This window comes from Elgaria multicarinata, chromosome 3, assembly GCF_023053635.1.
Source record: "Elgaria multicarinata webbii isolate HBS135686 ecotype San Diego chromosome 3, rElgMul1.1.pri, whole genome shotgun sequence".
NCBI classification, from domain to species: Eukaryota; Metazoa; Chordata; class Lepidosauria; order Squamata; family Anguidae; genus Elgaria; species Elgaria multicarinata.
In genome coordinates this window covers 161,949,214-161,966,501 of record NC_086173.1, presented here as the reverse complement: position 1 = coordinate 161,966,501, position 17,288 = coordinate 161,949,214, and the positions used below count along the sequence as shown (strand labels likewise).

Below are 17,288 nucleotides of genomic sequence, written 5' to 3'. Positions count from 1 at the left end.
TGATCAGCTGGGATTTTGATTTCGATGTTGTTGCTTTAAATCTTATAAGGTAACTGCATGAAACAGGGCCTTTTTAGTGGTGGCAGCATATAGGATTCCCTCCCTCAGGTTAAATGGCTCTCTGGCTGTATTAGACATTTTATGGGGGATGATTTTTAGAGCTTAATATACTATGTATGTGGACCATTGGTGGTATTAATTGCATGTTTTATCTGCATGTTTTTAGTATATTAGTCCTATGGTACCGTTTATGAACTTTTTCTTTGGGAGGCACTTTAGAATCAGAACTTTGCCACCCAGTTGGAGAAATGCCAGCCATCTTGTTTTGACATGGCAGAGTTCTTGTGGCAGCAGCCACACCAAGGAATGCTGGGTTGGTGGTGAGAATTCTGAGAACTGGGCCAAGTTACAGAGGTTTAAATGGAAACGTTTGGGGATTTTAAACTCACCCACAGGAGAGAGGAAGAAGCGAAATGTTGGAACAGCTGCTGTTTTTTCTCCATTATGAACCGGGAAACTGGTAGAGTACCTGCGGCTGTTTTATAGACAGCCTTTGTAACTTTTAATATGTTTCATTAATAATAAAACTGTGTGTGTGTTTTATCTGTTACTGCCTTTATTCTATTTGCTCCTCTTAAACAAAAATGGTCACAGGTTGGAAATTTAGACTACCGTTTTCCGCTTAGTGAGTTGGCCACGTCACACATTGTGAGACACTTGGACAGGATTGTCTGTGCGTTAAAGCTAAGCTTTCATTAGAAACGGCTTCCCAACTTGGAACGAGTGATGTCATGGGCTTGCAACCCCTTGGTCACTGCATGGAAGGAGAAACGGGCAAAAGAATGTCCCCGCTCACTTTTTGGCTCTTTCCACACACACCTCTAACGAGCAATGGGCTAATGGAACAACCAGGGATAAAAGCATCTTGCTAACCTAACGAGACTTTGACTCTGTTCAGATGACACATTAAGCCACAGCGGTTAGGCATTTTTAGGCAACAAAATAATGCATTGTGTTAAAAAGAATGCAAGAGAGCTTTTTATTTTAAGAGTGCTGCTATTTCTTTTAAGCAATTGAAGTGCAGCCACATAAGGGTTTACATGGGGGTAAGTAAGACATAACATCATTTTTTTTTAAATAATTTTATTTTTCTACAATACTTAAACATACACATTACATCCTCTCATAAAGAAAAACAACAACAACATACTACATAATATTGAAACGTTGAATACATAATATCTTATCTAAATACATAATCAAAAACCCTACGGCCATACTACCTTGAACATGCCCGATCTCGTCTGATCTCGGAAGCTAAGCAGGGTCAGGCCTGGTTAGTACCTGGATGGGAGACATAACATCATAAGAACTGTCATGCTGAATCAGACAGAGGGTCCTCTAGTCCAGCACTCGGTTCCCACAGTGGCCAACCAGCTGTTGACCATGGACCCACAAAGCAGGACATGGTGCATCAATACCTTCTCACCCATGTTCCCCAACAACTAATACACATAGGCTTACTGCCTCTGATCCTGGAGGTAGCATATCGCCATCAGGACTATTAGCCATAGATAGCCTTCTCCACCTGGACCCACTGGGAGGGTTACTGCTGCCCTTTGTAGTTCCCCACATGCCCTGTCTGACTCCCCATTGCTCAGTGGACAAGAAGATGGCAGCAGCAGGAGGCCCATTGAAATGAATGGGACTCAAGTAAGTCATGATTTCCATGGGTCTGGTTATGAAGGACTAACCTTGTATGCTACCCTTGGTTTTGAATCACTCCCAGCAGCCAGCAAGAAAATGTGTTCTTAAAAACAAAAACTTGGAGGGGCACATGGGTGGTGTGCAAGTGCAGGATGTGCTCTCTTACAATGGAGAATGAGACAAATTAATGGAGGAAGAGAGGTCTATCAGGGCCCATTAGCTGTGACGGGGAAATAGAGCATCCATGGTCAGGTGCAGCATACCTCTGAATGTCCAGTGGTGGTTTATACAACAAAGGAGTGGAGCATGCGGATAGGGAGACATTTTTCTCCCCCTCTCATAGTACTAGAACCCAAAGGTGTCATCTGATGAAGCTGATTGGTGGGAGATTCAGGACAGGTCAAAGGAAGGACTTCTTTACACAGCACAGAGTTAAACAATGGAATTCACTGCCACAAGATGAGGAGATGGCTAGGCTGACCATATCTTGGAAACCAAAAGGGAGGACAATATGGCTGTGCTCTATTATTATTATTATTATTATTATTATTATTATTATTATTATTATTATTATTATATGACGATGAAGATGATGATGATTTTCATTTTTATACCACCCAATAGCTAAAGCTCTCTGGGCTTCAGGTTTTCCCTCCACCCAAGATCAAATTCCAGCAGTCCTTCAAAATCCAAAAAAATGACCAACACTTGGCTCCATTTAAAGGGCAGAGGCAGTGAGGTTGTTGAGAAGGGAGGATTGGAAGAAACAAGGGAAATTATAAATCCCTCTTTGTATCAAGCAAGAACTCAAGCAACAGCCCAGTCTGGATATCTGGAAGAGAGCTTCAAGTCCGGGCCTTTCCACTCGGCTTTGTTCCCCCCTAGAATTTCACTCTTCTGCAGGTGTTCTTCCTCACCTGGTGTGGTTGCTGCTTTGTTCTCGGTTGTTGCTCAAACCTTTGGGTGTGGATGGTGGATCTTCCTTGGCTTTGGGGGAGGTATTGGTGAGTTCAGGATTGTGCCTCTCCTAATTAAAATGAAGCAGAGTTTGGGAACTCCCTTGTTAGAAGGGAGGAAGAAGATCAGAAACCCAAGGAAGTACAGGAGGAGTCACCACTCCCATGGTAGAATGAGAGGTGAAAGGAGCTCATTTCTTTCTGGGTTTGAAGGCATAGGGGTGTTTTTTGCAGCAGACGCTCCTAAGGTCAAAATAAAACAATCTCCACAATTTTTTCCTTACCCCTGGGTAAGCACACACAACCCTACATCGCATAAGTAAAATGGCTGTAAGTCAGGGGGTGGTTGTTATAAAAATAAAGAATACTTCTCTCAAAATAATGAATAAGAATGTTTTGGAGAAGCCACAAACTACTCCTAGAATTAATTTCATCTTGGAATGTTTGTTTTTTTAAAGGTTGTTCCCATGAAATGATATTTTCCTGTTCCCCGTTGATCAAAGATAAGACTGTCAGGAACCTCACGTTAGCTATTGGACTCTGTCTCGGTGCCCCCAGATGATTGGCAGGAGCAGTTCCCCTCCCCCACAGAACTCCATTCTCAGGCTCCGAGGAGGAAATATCCATCTTGAATTATTTGCCTCCCTTCCCTGTTTTCCATCTTCTATATTTCTGTGCCTCAGAATAAGTTCCTTGGGATTCTCTTTTCTCTAGCAGAGCAAGAATGGATGAACAGAGATGATGGGGAGGAAAGTAAGGCGGGAGACCAAGAATGGGAGGGACAGGAGAACCTCAGCAGGTTTGGAAAGAGCAGAAGGTCAGCAGGAGACCATCCCAACAGAGGAAGCAGAAGACGCCGGTCCTTCTGAGGATGTAGGCATGGGCCCCAGACAACTCACAGTCAGCCCTATTTGCAGGAGAAGGAAGGTTTTGTCCCATATGGAGCTGCAACATTATTCTCACAGGATTAATTCTCAAAAGGTATTAGGTAAGGCTACCTGGTTCGACTTCTACTGATGTTTAAAATACGCAATACAGTACGTAAAATTATCTCTAAATCTCAATATAATATAATATAATACTACCAGCTGCACCTCTTTCTCTTCTGCTGGGGTTCTCTTGCATTTGCGATCTGAGTTGGGGGCTTTCCCCAGAAATCCAGGAAATTGGTCAGGTTTTTGTTTGTTTGTTTGCCTGGGTAAATTTACCTACACAAACAAAAACCTCATTCCTGACGACACTAAGCAACTGTCCCTCCCCTCTAATGGGCACTGTCAGAGGGAGGCGCATTTGCTTGGCAGCAGCTGTGACAAGGTGAGGGCGGGGGGGGGGAAGGGCCAAGGTGCTTCCCTCTCAGCTCCACCCTGTGGCCCACCAAACGCTAACCCTCATGGTCTCCTCACTGGTGTCCGTAGCACTGGCAAGATGAGCATGAGGGAGTGGAGGTCTGAGTGCTGTCCCAACTCACTCTGGTCAAGTTAAGCCAGGTCATGGACAAGCAAGCAAGGCAGAGTGCAAAGGGTGGAGGATGATCTGCCCAAGGGCAGGCCTGATCCCCTGGATGGATTCCTCTGACATCCCTAAATGGATCATGGAGGAAGGAAGGAAAGACAACTTAAAAATTGAGATGCATTTTTCCTATAATTGATCCCCCAGCTTCTCAACTCTGTTTTCTCTTATTGATTCAATCAGAGGATGTACAGGAGAGTGAGGATGAGGGAAACCAACATAGAGGACCATCACCAAGAAGAACTAGAAGTGAGGAGGTCTGCAATCAGCCTCAAAAAAGGAAGAAGGCAGGAAACAGTATGCAGGGAAGGAAGGATAAATCCATTCCCTCTGTGAGTGGGGTCTCCCTTGAACCAGGAAAACAGAAAACAAAGAGATCCAGAAAGTGCCTTGATGCTCACTTGAGAATCCACACAGGGGAGAAACCCAGCCAAAGCTCAGAGTCTGTGAAAAGTGACCCTCTGAGGAAAAAAACGATGAAACATCCAAGGTTCAATGCCAGGGGAAAAACACATAAATGTTTGGAGTGTGGAAAGAGTTTCAGATGTGATTCAGTCCTTAAAATATATCAGGGAATTCACTCAGGGGAGAACTGCATAACTGTACAGAATGTGAAAAGAGGTTCATTCAAAAATTAAACCTTATCGTACATAAAATGTACTATAGAATGGAGAAACCCTTTAAATGCAAAGAATGTGGGAAAAGCTTCATTCAGAGAGTCCATCTTACCATACGTCAACGAATTCACACAGGAGGGAAACCCTATATGTGTAAGGAATGTGGGGACAGCTTCAGTCAAAATGCAAACCTTAGAAGACAGGAAAGAATTCACACAGGGGAGACATCCCATACATGTGAAGAATGTGGAAAGGGCTTCAGTCAAAGCAACAACCTTAATGCACATAAAAGAATCAATACCGGAGAGAAACCTTTTCAATGCTCTTCGTGTACAAAAACATTTCATTACAAGTCCAAACTTATTAAACATCAAAGTATTTATAAACAGGAGACTCTCTAGAATTGCTCAGGGTGTGAGAAAAGGTTGACTTGTATAGCAAACGTTACCGTACATAAAAAGATGTTCATAAACAGGAGGCCATAAAATGCACCCACTGTACTTCTAATTTTGATGTTGAATCGAGCCTTCATGAACATGAGAACGCCCACACTCTATCTTCTTGGAACGTGGTAGAATGTTCAGATCTGTTCAGGGGAAATGTTTTTTTGGGAATTTGACTCAAACAAAACCGTTCTCTTCCCTCCTCCACCGGGGCCTCTTGTTCTGGGTAGGAGTGCTGCATGGGTGAAAGACTCAGCATCCGACTAAAGCCACATCCACATTGGATGAAAACAAGGGGAGACCACCTGGGAGCATGGGTGGAGTGCAGACACTTGTGTGAGAAATAAAGAGATATGTTACTTTTTCATTAATGCTATGCTAAAATATATATATATATCAAATATAATATAATTAAAAATATGTAGCTGAATAGCAGCCAGGCTAAAGTACTGTTATCTTTACTGAAAGATGGTTAAGGGACAGGAAACTGCTCAGACAGGTGTTTTAGCTTTTAGACTACTAGCCCTGATGGTTGTGTGCTATCTCTAATATTCAAGACAATAAGCCTGTGTGCACCAGTTGCTGGGGAACATGGGTAGGAGGGTGCTGTTGCACTGTGTCCTGCTTGTTCATCCCTGGCTGATGGCTGGTTGGCCACTGTGTGAACAGAAGTGCTGCTGGATGGACCCTTGGTCTGATCTAGCATGGCTCTTCTTATGTTCTTATGTTTTAAATTTGGTGCTTTTTATTTTTTTTTATAAAACATCTGTTCTTAAAAATCAAAGTTACCAATTGGGGTGTGTGTGTGCCAGTAGCTCTCTTTGCCTAAGGCACAAATTAGTCTGGCACCAGCCCTGACTAGATACAAAATGGTTTAAAGATGAAAGTACATCTAAGAACAGATCTGGATGAAATGTGCTATCAAGCAAATAACTGATTTGCTCCTGAATGAGCCTTTCAGTGAAATTTTAGAGAAATCTGCACTGCTGCTTTTAAGGCGTTTTAAAGCACTTTGAAAACGTTCATTTGAAAACTGTATATGCAGCGTGTTCTGGGCCCCAGCAGTTGTCAGAACTGTTGGGGGGGGGGCACCTAAGGGTGCTTTAGAGCAGTGGTGTAGATCCTGCCCAGGTGCTGGGAAGATATGCGAGGAAAGAGGGGCCTCAAAGAAGCCAAGGAGATGGACCTAAATGTTATTACTGTAAAAAGAAAAGCCATTTCCAAAACCAGTGCTGGCTGAGGCAGAGAAGTGGGGTCAAAGTAAATACTGTCCTGAGACACAAGCCCCAGAGCCTAGAGATGAGCAATCCTGAACCCCAAAAACTACACCCTCCAGTTTGGAGTGTTAGCATTTAACGGGGTTAAAGTGAAATTAAAGTTGAAACAAAACAACCCAAACCCCTACAATGAACTTACCAACTTGTAGAGAATGATTTATTGAAATGGCTGCGATGTGATTGTTCAGCAGCAGCCAGTGGCAAGTTTCCGCCTTGTCTGGGAGCAGGTGCTGCATCTGCTTTGTGTGTAGAAAGTTTTTTTTTTATCAAATCAGAGATTGACTTGATATGAATAGATATTGCATGGAAAATCCAGATAAATCTATTACCTTGAATCCAGGTATCTTGTTTTCTTTGTTGAGAGCAACATATCTGAGATCCACATGATTGAAAAGTTGAAATTTAAAAACCACTCCCAGGCAAGAGTGAGGTTGCCTTGATAACACCAGATTGCAAACAGGAAATGTTGTAGTTTCGTCAAGCTGACAGAAAAGAGGAAGTAGATACTTGTAATGGAGAATCATAGAATAGCAGAGTTAGAAGGGGCCTACAAGGCCATTGAGTCCAACCCCCTGCTCAATGCAGGAATCCACCCAAAAGCATCCCTGACAGATGGTTGTCCAGCTGCCTCTTGATGGCCTATAGTGTGGGAGAGACCACAATCTCCCTAATAGAGGTTGTGTTTGTTCTGTCCCAGGTATGAAGCATAAAATAGATTATTTTTGATAAAGCAAAGGGCTTGTCTATAAATATCCACACTAATGTTCAATGTTCAATTTGCTACATAGCTAGACTAATATGTAAACCTAAGAATTTCAAGACAGCTGTGGGAGGCCCAATGGCCAAATGGCCCTCTCATTGAGAAATTGTTTGAAAGAATCTTAATTTCAAAAATATAGTTGTCAAAGAAAGATAGAAAAATAGTGTGTGGATATCTTATGGTGTTAAGCCAATTGCATCCTGAGACTTAATTAAGAATTATGTAATATGTATTGAGTTTTTAAAAGTAATTGAATTTACTAATGCTGTAGAGAGACTTGAATGTTCAGTTACCTTAACTACTTTTGTTATGGTAAAATAACTGATTCCTCATTTCCCTTTCCCAAAATGCCACCCTTGGGTGATTTTTAAATGATTTAAATTGAATAAAATAGACCCCCTGTTCCCAGGTGGGAGAGAGAGGTCCCATTTGCCTATTTGGGTGGGGTCGGTTGCTCAGGGTTGGGGACAGGCCCTAGCTGCTGGTTAAAAAAAAAACCAAAAAACAAAAAAACCAGGCGCTTGACACACACACACACACCTCTTGTTTCTCCTTCCCCACAGCTCAGTGGGAAACCAGGAAGAGAAATAAGAGGTAAGAAGCTTGCCCATTAGAAAGAATGTCAAGCGCCAAAAAAGGGAAACCGGGGAGGGAATGGTTAATCAGTATTGGTTGAGGATGGTAGAGTATGTGACAAGAAAGTTTCAAGATTCATTGCTAAGAGAATCATGTGATGGTAAAATTTGCAAGGTTGATGGGTTCACTCACCCATCTGGGCATGTTGGGAGGGCAGAGAGAAGGATCAGTTGTGACTGTTCTGAGCCTTTTCCCTTACATTGCCAGGTGGGGGGAGAGAAACCTTTGTATAAAGTGATTTTTTGTGTACCGCCATTCTTTCCTGTCTTAAAAATAGACTGAATAGAAGACAGAGTGATTTATAATTAGAACCATAAGATTGTTTGACGAGAAATCCCAAACTAATGAGTGTGTAAGAAGATTTCTTCACAGGTTTTTCACAGCACCAGACCTAGAAGCCACAGGTCTGCTGCCTGATGTCAAATTAAAAAAAGAAAGTTATAAGCTGGAAGCAAGAGAGTTTGGACCCTTGTTCCTGACTGACCACTGTAGTTGTTCAAAGCACATGAACAACTGGCAAGTATTTGACTGTCCAACACATATAGAAATGTTTAGAGAATCTAAGACTGTCTCTATCAAGGAAGAAATAATCTGTTGTGTTCTAAGCCTACACAGACTGATAGCCCAAATCTAAAAGGTCCAAGCAACATATGTGAAAAGCTGAACCTTGGATGCCATGGAAGTGATCCAGATGACCCATCTGTACCAGAGACTGAGAGTTGTCCAAATCTGATTGAGAGGTTAAAAGACGAAGCAAGCTGCCAGGAGGAAGTTGGAAAGCCCCCTGTGAGCACTAAAGACAGGTGTCCAGTGGAAGGAGATTGCTGAAGAGCCCCCTCCATGGAACGACATCTGGTCCATCAGCAAGGCTGTCTTTGTAAACTCAGATCAGAGATATTCCTGAGATAATGAGGCATAATAATCCTCGCAACGAAAAGTAAAACGACTTAGGATAATGCCATGGCATTCTTTAACAGTGAGAGTGTGTGCATAGAGATAAGAAATGGTCTAAGAACATGTGGTCCAGTCAAGAATACATCTTTATATACTGTGGTGAAAAAGACAACACAGGATGAATAAAGAGGAGGGATTTGTGAGAAATAAAGAGATATGTTACTTTTTCATTAATGCTATGCTAATATATATATATATCAAATATAATATAATTAAAAATATGTAGCTGAATAGCAGCCAGGCTAAAGTACTGTTATCTTTACTGAAAGATGGTTAAGGGACAGGAAACTGCTCAGACAGGTGTTTTAGCTGTTAGACTATTCAGTTGAAGTAAAAGAGAATAATACGGAACTTGTGGTTAGACTAGTGGTCAGAAGAAGTGACAAAACTGGAACATACATCTGTTGTTTTTGAACTCATGACTTTTGAGGTTACCCGATGGGTGAAGGGATGATAAAGAGCAATAAAGTGGGTAGGCCCAGACCAATCAAACCCATATTTGGACATAAGTAAATAGGGGTGGGTGGAATATTAAATGAAAAGAAAAAGCAAGTAATCAAAGGCGGGACAAAGATGCGTGCCGGGATAGGCTGTAACCCCACAAGTCTCTGACCAATCATGAGACGGGGAGGGACCTCTTCGGCCCGGTGTAGGGTATAAGATGTCTTGACATGTGCTTGGACGGTGTGCCTACTTTGCTGGACACCCAGACTTGCAATTCTGTATCAATAAAAAGAACAGAGTGCTTTCACCATTGTCCTTGAATCTTTATTTCAAAACGCATTTCTAACACTTGCAAAAAGGGGGGGCAGATACAGCCATGCACGTGCGGCACTGGAAACGAGGCCTGCACTCACTGCTGGCCAAGATGGGAGCAGCTAGGGCAGACGAATCAATCAAGCCACGTGTGCGGTGTGGCTGCTGGCTGGACCAGGAGGGTAGTGTGGGCTGCGCTGGCTGAAGGCCTGAGCAGGGAGCAAGCCCAGGAAGCGGCATGTGCCACGTGCTGCATCTAAGCAAAGAGATGGACTGGGTAGTCAAATCCATGTGCGTGCCACACTGACTGGCCCGGCCTCCTCCTCTTCCTCACAACCTCCTTCGCCCATGGACTGCGGTGCTTGTCTCCGCCTCTTTCTCCACTGCTGGTTCCCTGCCTCTGCAGCTACTTCTGTGTCCTCCTCCTCTGCCGCTCCTCCACTAGTTCTCCTCCTCTGTTGCTTCTCTGCTGCTGCCAGGAGTGTTCATGGACCCATCCGCAGGCTTCCTTTCTAGTTTACTCCCCCAGGCTTACAGTTGCTCGCAAAGATGGTGGCAGCACATTGTTAAATTATGGAACTCACTGCCACAAGATGTAGTGATGGCCACCAATCTGGATGGCTTCAAAAGGGAGTTGGATAAATTCCTGGAGGCAAAGGCTATCCATGGCTACTAGCCCTGATGGTTGTGTGCTGTCTCCAGCATTGGAGGCAATAAGGCTGTGTGCACCAGTTGCTGGGGAACATGGGTGGGAGGGTGCTGTTGCACCATGTCCTGCTTGTTCATCCCTGGCCGATGGCTGGTTGCCCACGTTGTGAACAGAGTGCTGGACTAGATGGACCCTTGGTGTGACCCAGCAGGGCACTTCTTATGGATAGCAGCCAAAGTTATTCCCAGGTAGAGTAGACCCTTTCATTTCACTGTAGAAATGACCAACACCTGGCCCCATTTAAATGAGCAAAGACATTGAGATGAGAAGTGAGGATTGGAAGGAAGGAGGAAAACTATAAATCACTTCTTGTATCCAACAAGAACTCAGCCAACAACACAGTCTGAATATCCAGAAGAGAACTTCAGGGTTGGGCCTCTCCACCCAGATTTGTTTATTTGGAATTTAACTCACTGGCTGCTCTGTTGCAGATGTTCTTCCTCACCTGGGGTGGTTGCTGCTTTGTTCCTGGTTGTGGCTCCGTCCTTGGCTGTAGACCTTCCTTGGCTTTTGGGGAGATATTGGTGAGTTCAAGGAAGATTGTGCCTCTCTTAAGTAAAACAAAGCAGAGTTAGGGAACTCCCTGGTTAGAAGGGAGGAAGATGACCAGCAAGGCAAGGAACTACAGGAGGAGTCACCACTTCCATGGCAGCATGAGAGGTGAAAGGAACTTATTTTTTCCCATGGCAGGATCTACACTACTGCTTTAAAACAGTAGTGGCAACTGTTGGGGCCCAGGAAACACTCCATATACAGTTTTCAAACCATTCTCAAAGTGTCGTGTCCTGCTTGGTATAGGTCTGGCCCACGTTTGCAGATGTGTTAGGGGTGTTCCTTTCACCAGGTTCTTTAAAAACAAACTGAAACTATCTCTGAAGTATTTTATTTACCCCTGTGTAAGCCCATGCAAGCCTCAGTTGGGTTAGAAACATGGCTGTTTAGGAGGGGGTCGGATTTAAGCTTTCCCTTCACTTATTATTTAACCAAAATTTATTCCCCCCGCATTGGGATGATGGTTATTATAAAAATAAAGAACACATCTCTAATTGAATTGCAGCTAGGAGTGCTTACTGGGAGGTCAGGTAGTCACCTTTAGGAACATCTGGCTTGGCCCTAAAGTGGAGCTTTCTCCTGTCTCCTGAGAAGACAAAGGATCTGGTCATACTAGGCAGGGCTCCTGCAGCTTTAACAGTTGTGGTGAAGAGGGAATTTCAGCAGGTGTCCTTTGTATATATGCAGCACCTGCTGAAATTCCCTCTTCATCACAATAGTGAAAACTGCAGGAGCCCTGCTCTCTTTTGTATCTGGTCATACTAGGCAGGGCTTCTGCAGCTTTAACAGTTGTGATGAAGAGGGAATTTCACCTGGCTTCGCATATATACAAATGACACCTGCTGGCATTCCCTTTTCTGTACAACTATTAAAGATACAGGAGCCCCGTCCTCCTTTTCATTTGATCACCCTACGAATGGAAATGAAATCCATATATAGGTTCAAGCAGTAATGTAGAAAATGTTAAAAGAGTAATTAGCGATTTGGATTTGATCGTGATAGAGTAAGAAAAAACCCAGTATTGTCACATACCTTTGCTGGGGAGAATAATGGAAAATATTTTATTTTTGTGTGTTTTTTCTGTTGTTGTTTGCTTTGCTTTGTTTGGTTAATGCATGTTTGTGTGTGTGTGTGTGTGTGTGTGTGTGTGTGTGTGTGTATCTGTCTGTCTGTCTGTCTGTCTGTCTGTCTGTCTACCTATATGTATTATATTTTGCTCTGTAATGTCTTTCATTTATTGGTGTTTGGAAAAATAAAAAAGGATTTTAAAAAAAGGAGCCCTGTCCTCTTTTCCATAGGATCATCCTACTTTATTGACTCCCTCCCACGTTTCTCTAGTCCAGGGTATCAGTTCCTTGGGATTCTCTTGTTTCTCCAGCTGACGAAGAGTAGATGAACAGAGACGATGGGGAGGAAAATAAGGCAGAAGAACAAGGACAGGAGGAGCCACGAGAGTCACCGGTGTCGGGAGGACAAGAGAACCTTTCCCCATGTGGGGGACTGGAAGCTGCCTCAGCAACCTTGGAAAGAGCAGAAGGTCGGCAGGAAACCCACCCAACGGAGGAAGCGGAAGGCCACAGTCAACCCGGAGTCAAAGCTATTCGCAAGAGGAAGAAGATGTTATCCCGTGTGGAGCTGCAGCATCATTCTCAGAGGATTAATCCCCAAGAGCTGTTAGGTAAAGTTACCTAATTTGATTTCTACTGACTTTTTCAAATACATAGTACAGCACCCAAAATTGTCTCCAGATATATAATATAATATAATATAATATAATATAATATAATATAATATAATTCTACCAGCTTTATCTCTGCTGCTGTGGTTCTCTTACTTCTCCAGTAAATAGTTGATAATAAGAGAAGATGGAGAGAAATATAGGGTAGCACATCTAGAATTCTGTTGGAAGCACAACTGCATCAGTTGAGTGTGAACGGCAGTGTGAAATAGCTTCAATGATGTCTCCTAGAGTAGGCCATCCCTAAGCGATCCCGGTTGAACCATCATGGGGAGTCAGAGTATGCTGCTCATTCCCTAGGAGTTGGTTTCCAGGAACGAGTAGTGGCCAGGGACTCCATGTAAGGAGAAAAGTAGTTAAGATGAGTGGTCTTCAACTGGTGGGTTGTGACCCAAAAGTGTGTTATGAAGTCCGTCAAGATGGGTGATAGCAAAGGCATTGCCACCATGTTGGGCACAGAGGAAATTGTGAAAGTGGGTTCCATGTTGCAGGTTGGGAGTCCAAGTTGGGTCTCGGAGCTGGACCAGTTATGGACCACTGGTTTAGATGAAAGAATTAGTGATGAAAACACACAATGTTGAAGAGTTCGTCATAAAAACAAACAAAATCCCCAGCCACTCTACATGCCAGGACTACAGTCTTGCAGGAGCATTTGGGACACAGGGACGAAGTGGGCAAATGAAGAGGGAAACAAACAAGCCAGGATTGAGAGCACAAACCAGGGTTTGTTCAGTTGTCTACCAGACAACCCTTGGATAGGGCTACAAACCATGGGCTTTCATGGTCCCAGGCAGATGCATCCGGTGCTGGGACTGACCCCTGCCTGAGTGCTCTGGAGCCTTCCGAGAGCAGTTGGGCGCCAGTCTGCCTTGATCTTTCCCCTTCCCCCTTCCCAGCTGCACTAATGGCAGCCACCATTCACAGATTGGAGTGGAAATATTATTATTTACATTTATATACTGCCCCATAGTCCAAGCTCTCTGGTCCAGAGTGGAGGGAGAAAATATGCAATTAATCCAGCCTTGGTGAAATGGCCTTTTTCTTTCCCACCCCCTGCACCAATGGAGCCCTTAAAGGCTTTATTAAATGGTCCTTTAAGCTCTCCATTGGTGGGGGAGGGGGGAGAAATGCAATTTCCCCAAGACTGGGGAAATCTGATATTATTTTTGCATTTATATTGCACCTTTTTCACTACAAGGAACCCAAGGCGGCATACTTAATCCTCCTCCATTTTATCCTCACAACAACAACCCTGCGAGGTGGGTTAGGCTGAGCGTCTGTCACTGGCCCAAAATAACCCAGTAGGATCTCCGGACTCCCAGTCCAACACTTTAGCCACTACACCACACTGGCTGTATTGTAGTGATGATGTCCACCACTTGGTTGGAGGGAAACATCCGCTATGTCCCCAACCAGTTGCTGGGGAACATGGGTGGAAGGGTGGGGTTGTACCATGTCCTGTCTTGTTGGTCCCTGGCCAATGGCTGGTTGGCCACTGTGTAAACATAGTGCTGGACTAGATGGACCCTCGGTCTGATCCAGCATGGCTCTTCTTATGTTCTTAACCTTGGGGAAATTGCATTTATGCTCCCATGCTCCAATCGGGGCCTCAAAGACCTGGTTAATGTGTCAGGGAAAGGCAATGCCTGCTTTCCAGGGCCTCCAGAAAGTGTGCAATTCCCCATCCACTCTAATGGCCCCAGAACAATGTTGTATCTAAACCCTGAGGCTTCGGAATTTACTTTACTGTGTGGATTCTGATTCTGTGCTGTAAAAGATCGATTGAATCAGGAAACCAAGATGTTGCTTTACCCATCTGGCAGATGAGCAGACACCGGCTCCAGAGACCCTGTTTGGCCAGCTTCAAATGCAAACAGATTGGGAGGCAGCGTTGAAAGAAAAGCTAACGGTGAATGGGGTGGGCCGTTGTGGGGAAATCTGGCCTTCGCACATCCACTGGGCTTTCATTTGCAATCTGAGTTGGGGGCTTTCCCCAGAAACCCAGGAAATTGTTCAGGTTTTTTTGTTCGTGTTTGCTTGGGTAAATTTACCTAAACAAGCAAAAACCTCATTTCTGCCAACAGATAACTTAAAAAATGAGGTGCACTTACCCTATAACTTATCCCCATCTTCTCAACTCTGTTTTCTCTGATTGATTCCATCAGAGGATGTACAGGTGAGTGAAAATGAGGGAAAACAACATAGAGGACGACCACGAAGAAGAACTAGAAGTGAGGAGGTCTGCAATCAGCCTCGAAAAAGGAAGCAGTCAGGAAACAGTACGCAGGGAAGGAAGGATAAATCCGTTCCCTCAGTGAGTGGGGTCTCCCTTGAACCAGGAAAGCAGAAAACAAAGAGACCCAGAAAGTGCCTTGATGCTCATTTGAGAATCCACACGGGGGAGGAACCCAGCCAAACCTCAGAGCCTGTGAAAAGTGACCCTCTGAGCAAAAAAACGATGAAACATCCCAGGCTTGATGCCAGGGGAATGACACATAAATGTTTGGTGTGTGGAAAGAGTTTCAGATGGGATTCAGTCCTAAAAATACATCAGCGAATTCACTTCGGGGGAAAACTGCATAATTGTACAGAATGTGGAAAGAGCTTCACTCGAAGATTAGACCTTATCGTACATAAAGTGAACCATAGAATTGAGAAACGCTTTAAATGCAAAGAATGTGGGAAAAGCTTCTGTCGGAAAGTACACCTTACCAAACATCAACGAATTCACACAGGAGAGAAACCCTATAAATGTGAATCGTGTGGAAAAGGCTTCAACGAAAAATCACACCTTAAGCAACATCGGATGTGCCATACAGGGGAGAAACCCTATAAATGTGAAGAGTGTGGAAAAAGTTTCAATGACAAATCAAACTTTAATCGACATTGCATGTGCCATACAGGGGAGAAACCCTATAAATGTGAACAATGTGGAAAGTGTTTCAATCAAAGATCAGCCCTTAATCGTCATTGCATGTGCCATACAGGGGAGAAACCCTATAAATGTGAACAATGCGAAAAAAGCTTCAACTATAAATCACACCTTAAACAACATCGCATGTGCCATACAGGGGAGAAACCCTATAAATGTGAAGAATGTGGAAAGAGTTTCAGTCAAACATCAACCCTTAAGCAACATCGCATGTGCCATACAGGGGAGAAACCCTATAAATGTGAAGAATGTGGAAAGTGTTTCAGTCAAAGATCAGACCTTAAAAATCATCACAGGTGCCATACAGGGGAGAAACCCTATAAATGTGAAGAGTGTGGAAAAGACTTCAATTGGAGCTCATCCCTTAAGAGACATCAAAAAACTCACTCAGGGAAGAAACATTTTTAGTGTAAAGAATGTGGAAAGACTTTCAGCCTGATCTCATCCCTTAAGAGATATTGACGAATTCAAATAAGCGAGAAACCCTTTCAATGCAAAGACTGTGGAAAGGGCATCAGTCACAGCAACAACCTTAATGTGCACTAAAAAATCCATACTGGAGAGAAATGTTTTCAATGCTCTTCGTGCACAAAAGCATTCTGTCCCAAGTCCCAAGTTATTAACCATCAGAGAGTTCATAAACAGGAGACTCTCTAGAATTGCTCAGGGTGTGAGAAAAGGTTGACTTGTATCGTAAACCTTACCGTACATAACAAAGGTTTTTATAAACAAGTGGTCTTTTGCATCTCAGAAGGAATTCCATGTAACAGGGTCTTTTGAGTGGATGTGATACATGGATCACCCAACCTCCGTTTCATGTGCTTTATTTAATGTACATTTTAGTTAGATTAAGCTAAATTATAATTGTCACATCAATTATCACACTGTAGGGGTTGTTTGATGATGAATCTAGCCCCTGTTAACTTGAGATTGTGCATAGGAGAGACATCCCATATTTCAGTCTCTGCAAACTCATTCTTTCTCATCAAATAGGACACATCCCTGTTAGAACGTTCAAATATAAAGAGTTGATCAGCTGGGATTTTGATTTGGGTGTTGTTGCTTTAACCCTTGGAAGGTATCTGCATGAAGTAGAGCCTTTTTAGTGGTGGTGGCATGTAGGATTCCCTCCCACAGGCTAAATGGCTCATCAGCTGTTTTAGGCATTTTATGGGGGATGATTTTTACAGCTTAATGTTCTATGTATGTGGTTCATTGATGGTATTAATTGCATGTTTTATCTGAATGTTTTTAGTATATTAATAGTACTGTATCATTTTATGAAATTTGGCTTTGGGAGAAATTTGAGAAAATACCCCCCCCCTAAGCTGGAGAAATGCCAGCCATCTTGTTTCAACATGGTAGCGTTCCCGTGGCAGCAGCCACACCAAGGAATGCTGAGATGGTGGTGAGAATTCTTAGAATTGGGCCAAGCTATAATGGTTTAAATGGAAACGTTGGGGGATTTTGAACTCACCCAGAGGAGAGAGGAAGAAGCGAAACGTTGGAACGGCTTCTGTTTTTTCTCCATTATGGAGTTGAACTGGAAACCTGGTAGAGTACCTGTTGCTGTTTTTTAGACAGCTTATGTAACTTTTAATTTGTTTGATTAGTAATAAAAGTGTGTTTGAATTTTATCTGTTATAGTCTTTATTGCCCCTTTTAAAGAAAAATGGTCACAGGTTTAAAATTTAGACTACTGTTTTCCTCTGAGTGAGTTGGCCACATCAAACATTGTGAGA

General features: G+C 43.3%; 1 protein-coding gene across 1 annotated transcript; it reads left to right on the top strand.

Moving 5' to 3' along the window:
• Positions 1-12,268: 12,268 nt before the first annotated feature.
• On the top strand, positions 12,269-15,954 carry LOC134395710 (zinc finger protein 501-like). Its single transcript, XM_063121872.1, has 2 exons — positions 12,269-12,554; positions 14,780-15,954. The coding sequence occupies exons 1-2, from the start codon at positions 12,269-12,271 to the stop codon at positions 15,952-15,954; spliced, it is 1,461 nt and encodes a 486-aa protein (XP_062977942.1).
• Positions 15,955-17,288: the final 1,334 nt, after the last annotated feature.

What these genes read in the sequence shown, in the direction of transcription:
- LOC134395710 (XM_063121872.1), top strand. Translation starts at nt 12,269, where the DNA reads ATGAACAGAGACGATGGGGAGGAAAATAAGGCAGAAGAACAAGGACAG. An exon ending in TAATCCCCAAGAGCTGTTAG is followed by an intron (nt 12,555 to 14,779) that starts GTAAAGTTACCT and finishes TGATTCCATCAG; the next exon opens with AGGATGTACAGGTGAGTGAA.